Below are 6084 nucleotides of genomic sequence, written 5' to 3'. Positions count from 1 at the left end.
CACCCACCCACCCACCATGTTGTGGGCTTCTTTTGCTGTTTTGGCAAGCAATTCCAGGCACCGCCCCTCCCCCCCACAGCTGGTGTGCTGCACTGCTAATTGACCCACAGAAGTGCCATGGGATGGGAGCTGGGGCCCTGCACAAGCTGATTTGCCTTGGGACCCGCACCCTGCTCAGATCGTCCTGGGAGGAGGGGAACACGTGAATGCAGGCATTGGCCCCCAGGCACTGGATACCCATGGGACGCCACTACATGTGTGCACTTGTCTGGATGTGCCCTTATAGTCTCCTATAAGACTACTGCAAGGCAAAAATTTGAAACATTAGAGGGAATACCTAGATTCTGGCAGAAAGAGTCTGTCTTGGGGGAAGCTGTAATGTGTTTCCCCAAACTGCCAATCTTTAAAAATAGTTTTTCCAAGTGGAATGTTCTGCAAAGTCCAATATAGTGCTAGACTAATTTACATGAAGGAAAGAATCAGACAAAACAAGAACTAAGCTGCTTCCTTCTCCAGAAGATAGATGATAAGTTGGCTCTTTTATGTTTTACTGCTGAAGCAAACCAGTTAGTGAATTTTAATTTTTGTGCAGAACACCCAAGTAGTGACCAAGTAACCAAGTTGCTTGGTTAGTGATACAGATGGTCTCATTCCAACAGGCAAAACTAAGCTTATTCATTCAAAGCTCTGGCAGTACCAGTAATCAACCTCTGACTGTCAAAATACAATCCCACTAAAGAATAACAATGAGAAATGCATGAAGACAACCATTTTGACATAGTTCTTAGATGCAGGCTGATCTAATTAGTAGTGTCAGAAGCACGAAAAAGCTGGATGGACCTAACTCCGAAAAAAACTGAAAGAGCATTTCATTATCAAGCTGCTAAAAAAGAGAATTGTGGGACAGAGCAAGAATAGGGATATTATAGCTGATTGACTGAAGTGGCATTTCAGTACCGTCTTTGGAACAGACAATGGAGGATGAAAACCTATCTTTTTCCTTACTTTCATGCAAGTGAGTCAAATAGTCACTTAATGCTTTTTTATCAGGATGGACCATAATCAGAGCAGAGAGGTTAAGACCTACTCATTTCTATTATGAAAATACAAAGTAGAGGTGTAAGCGTAAGCTTGGCAAATATATTTTTTCCTTCTGCTGGTTATTTAAGCAGTCTACATTTTTAATGAAAAGAAAGTGAACAATGAACAGCTTTTTTTTTTGGTCAACGGTTAACAAAATTCAGTCCCCTCTACACCAATTTTGAACTAGATCCTGTGGGAAACAGTAAAAAAATGAAAGTGATTGTGTCTGCATACTACCCTCGTTGTCTAGGTTTACATGTATTCTCTCTCTCTCCCCTCTTTCTAGGGTGAATTTCTTAAAAGACAAAAATATTGCTGAGTCACCTTCCAAGCTCTGAGAGCTTTGGGTTCCACAGGATGGCTTCACAGAAGGTAGCCTAAAAGTTTACAGCAATAAGATACATTGCAGTAAGCCTCCCCCACCCCAACTTTAAAAGTGGGATAAATGTTTCACCTGCCCAGATTCTCAAATGGCTGGTTGACGGAGGCAATGAAGTTTGTGGGAGACACCTTTTACTTGACCAACTGTCTAGCTGGAAAGGACAGACATGTTTTCAGGTATCATTGTTCCCTTTCTTGCATTCTTCCTGGACCACCATGGCTACATTACCTTAATATTACTGCAACATAAGCTAACAGAGATATGCAAACTACTACTTCAGTCTGCTTCCCTAAGTTCTACTTATGCCAATACACTGTCCTGTCATCCAGATCTACACTTTCTTACCGGGACTTTATTACGTGAATAGAGAAGACCAAGTCACATTTACTGCTGTTTACATCAAGTTATTCAACCCACTAAATAATGCAAAATCAAGTATGCATTCTTTAGCAGACAGAAGCTTTATGATCAACTAACTGCCAGTAGACTATCCTTTTGTGGACTTCCATTCTCCTCAATTCATGCATTAACCAACCATTTCATGAAGCTGAGGCATGGTCCTCTATAAGCTGGTAAAAATTCATGAGACACAAATATGTCAGTAGGTCTGACTTTCTATATACACATCACCTTTTAAATGTTTAATATGCCCTAAAGTTGTATTTTAGCTTTTTTTCTTTGATGTGCTAACAGATAAACTGATTTTGTTGAAGTATGCCCTGCTCTTGTCCTTGCTACCTTCCATAACAAGGCTCTTTGGGCATGGTTAGAGAGCAGGCAGCACTGCTTAGCTTCAAATTTCAATCCTCTTTCCCTAGTGGTACCCAGGGCAGAGTGGCTTTGAGAGAGAACCTCCATCAATCTGTTTTCATATTCTCAATATAAAATGCATCTAGTCTTGTGGATACCATGGGCAGAATTATCAGAAACAAAACTGTGTATGCATGAAAATGAGAAATACTCAAATTTGACAGGAAAGTTGTCTCCTATAACTGATAATTCTCTCAAAGCTATTTACTTGTTAAACTTACTTAAGAAAAAGTAACTATACCTTGTTTACAATTATATCTAAAAGACACTTAATCATGAGAAAGTGAAACTGCTATATCAAGAACTTTAAATTATTAGATTGCTTTAGAATGTCAGCTTTTGAGTCAGCTGGGAAGATGGAAGCCCAATTTTAAGAACCATAATGAAAAGCATCATTAAAATACACTACTGAAATTCCTTAGTATATTAAAGTTATATTATTTCCTAATCACACCAAAGAAATCCTTACCAGACCATTGGTATGATTACACATGTCCCATAAAGGAATCAGAGCCAGGGTAACTCGAGAACCATCTTCAGTTGGTATCTGATTTTGTCGTGTCATAACAGAGGAAACTGCCCATCTGCAAAGAAAAAAAACTTCAAGATGTCATTATTTAAACCTGGCCAGCTAATAAGATACAATCCAGTCTAAAACAGTGGTTTAGAACAGGGGTGGGCCAGAAGCAGCCCACCAGGCCATTCTATCTGGCCCGCGGGGCCCCTAAAAAGTTTAGAAAATTAATATTAATCTACCCCGAGCTGCTTGTCATGCGGCCCTCGATGGCTTGCCAAAACTCAGTAAACGGCCCTCTGCCTAAAATAACTGCCCGCCCGTGGTTTAGAATGATGAACATGAGAAATTTCCTCCTCGTGAAAAGCAGCATTCAGATCTCCACTTAAACATTTTTTAAACTGTGCATTTCCTATATAACACAAAATATTAGAATTTTCTAGGTACTACACTTCAGTCAACTAACTGCACCATAAAAATGATCTGAGGAACTAGAAAACTGAACAGTAAATTACTTCTGTACACTTTATTACTCATATTTTGATCAACCTGACACTTAAATTGGCCTCCCCCCACTGGAAGAGGCAGACTGTGGACACACCATCCCAAAGTAGTGACTAAAACACAAAAGGAATACAAGGTCTCTGGGAGAGTTCGTGAATCTTTATTATTTATGGTATTTTACCATTTAATTCAACTCAAGTACCTTGAACCTCACCTCAACCCCACAATTTCTGACACCTCCAAGAGATACTCAGACTTCACATGTACAGCACAAGTTCTCCAGATCTCATACCGACTATAACTGTATATACTGTACTACCTTTTGGGAAATATGTGCACAAAGCCTTTGGTAAAAATGTTCTTACACTGTGGATTAATACACTTTATTTAAAAACTATCCAAACTGCACATGAGGCTCTTATGTTCCATTTGCTTAAATTAACTATTTTTCCCCACAACAGATTTCTCTGCAACTATTAAAACATACACACTTATTCACTGTGCCTTTTGGCATTTCTCAAAAAAAGTATAGCAATATGATATACATAGATATTTTAAATGGTAACAGTAGGGTTCCCATACATATACCCAACAAAGCATCTCAGTTTTCAGGACCTCAAGATTCACTTAAAAAATTGCAAACCAACCTGTAGTCATCATAAGTGAAAGAATCCTTTAAAGGCAGTTTGCTGGCATTAGGATGGGTCTGGAAAATAGAAGTTTAAAAAAAAAAAAAGAAGAGGTGAAAAGAGAAAAAAAAAAAAAAAAAGAGGGGAAAAGAGAAAAAAAAAAAAAAAAAGAGGGGAAAAGAGAAAAAAAAAAAAAAAAAGAGGGGAAAAGAGAAAAAAAAAAAAAAAAAAAAAAAAAAAAAAAATCAGAAATCAGTCTGCAGAATTTCATTATTTAGCTGCCTAACAGATCCTAACAAGAGCCAAATGAAGCAGGAGGCGTCCAGCCGCGCTACAGAGGGATCATCATGCTATTATGCTCTCATACATCACTGTCAACTTAATTTGTTGTGCCCAGCAGCCGCCATAAATCTGTTTCTTCATATTTCAAGACTGGAACCCACAGACACCACACAAAAATAAAAATTTAAGGTAGACTGACTCTGAGAAGGTAGAAAAATCAACCACAGAAAACCTAAGACAAAAATACATTAGGTTTCACCAAATTTTACAATTCCTGTATTTCGCATATGTAGGATGAATTTCTAAATCTGCCTTCCCTCCCATAAAAGGTTTATTTGCAGAGATTATACTACACTTCAGGAATCTCAACTACTAATGTTTTTTTGGTGCCTTGCACATATTAGTTGCTTGCTGCATTAAACTCATCTGTAGACAAACACATATCTAGAAGAAAGATTGTCCAATTTCTTTCAGAAACATCCAGAATACAGTAATTTAATCTATCATAAACATTCTAAAAATCTGGCTCTCAAGATACTTTAAAACTTTGTTCCAATTAACAAATGGAAAACTATAACAGCATAATTTTAATCTTCAATTTCAATTAAGTATGATGGGTAGACTGCAGTAAGTGATCAAATGAACAAATGGTTATTTCTAAAGATACAAATGAATTTTTGCTTGGCTGTATCTTTGCAACAGTGTTAATGCATGAAGCTCCATGTAGTATGCAGTTTTTACTCTTGATGCATTAGCATCACAAGTGCATGGTAATTTATCATCTCTCACTGTAATGTACTTTCTGGCACCGTGTGCAGGACAGTAGGGGATGAGGTAAAAGTGGCTCAAACCGTAAATCAATTAGAAAACAAAAGCTTGTGCTCAGTGCGCAATTTTAGGCAAATTATATATTACAAAAGACTGCCAATTGGGTGTTAGGTCCCAGGTGTCTGCTCTCCCCAATCCCTATAGTTAACCCTTCAGATGGACTCTCTCTGAAATGGGTAATATTTTTAAGGAAACAAAGTTAGTTAAAAAAATCCTACTGTTAAATTCCACGTTTGGGTGGGATTTTCATGGACATTGAACAATGTGGATATATCGTTGCAAATTCCAACTTAACTGGATATTTTACAAAAAATGACTTTTTCCTGAGAAAAGCATTAACACAATATTTAATCACATGCAGCATACTTCAGGAGACACGTTATATCCAGTCAGCCAATACCAGAGTTAGAATATTGTAACAATTGAAATGATATACGTTTGTTTACAATTCTACAGTGCCCAAATTATATTATCCTTTATGGCAACATAATTTCCATTTTGATTATCAAGAGATAGTCTTAAAAAAAATTAAAATTGGTATAATGAACTAAGCATCCAAGAAAGCTGTTATTCACAAGTGGATTAAAGATATTAACCAAGTAAGTTTCATTTTAAAAGTATTGCCTTAGAACATTCATGTCTTGTTCTATTATTAACTATTAATTATCACAGTCCTAAAACTTATTCTGTGCCTGGAGAGATTAAAGAAAAATTTCTGTGAACAGAGAAACTCCTCAAAACTTCTGATTAATTATTTTTCCCTTTATATTCAATCCATATATATTTAAGCTATCTAGAAACAAGTCCTCCCTTCTCAACTGCTCACAAAATTGTGTTTCCTGGTTGCACAAAGAATTTTGCTTTTGCAAAGCCATGTACTTTTTCAACAACTGTCATATTGGTGTTAGCTTCAGTTTTGTGTTTCAGATTCACTGGGCAAGACGCTGTAAGTGTAGCACTGATGCCACCTACTGGTACTGAAGCAGAGTAGTCACCAATGCTACAAATGCTATTATTAGATTTTTTCCATGTGAACTTGAGTGGAAGTCACA

The 6084-nt window shown here is 37.2% G+C and overlaps 1 protein-coding gene across 2 annotated transcripts in view; it reads right to left on the bottom strand.

Moving 5' to 3' along the window:
- The window catches only part of SETD3 (SET domain containing 3), a 97333-nt gene that overhangs the window by 16503 nt on the left and 74746 nt on the right, over positions 1-6084 (bottom strand). For both annotated transcript variants that reach the window (XM_019518591.1, XM_019518592.1), the window contains 2 exons: positions 3941-3999; positions 2745-2859 (listed from right to left, as the gene is read on the bottom strand). In XM_019518591.1, the coding sequence (XP_019374136.1) occupies positions 2745-2859; positions 3941-3999 (174 nt within the window). The remainder of the gene's footprint in view (positions 1-2744; positions 2860-3940; positions 4000-6084) is intronic.

This window comes from Gavialis gangeticus, unplaced genomic scaffold (genome assembly GCF_001723915.1).
Source record: "Gavialis gangeticus isolate Ggan-Ray unplaced genomic scaffold, GavGan_comp1, whole genome shotgun sequence".
NCBI classification, from domain to species: domain Eukaryota; kingdom Metazoa; phylum Chordata; order Crocodylia; family Gavialidae; genus Gavialis; species Gavialis gangeticus.
The sequence above is the reverse complement of the archived record's forward strand: the minus strand, read 5'-3'. Positions and strand labels throughout refer to the sequence as shown.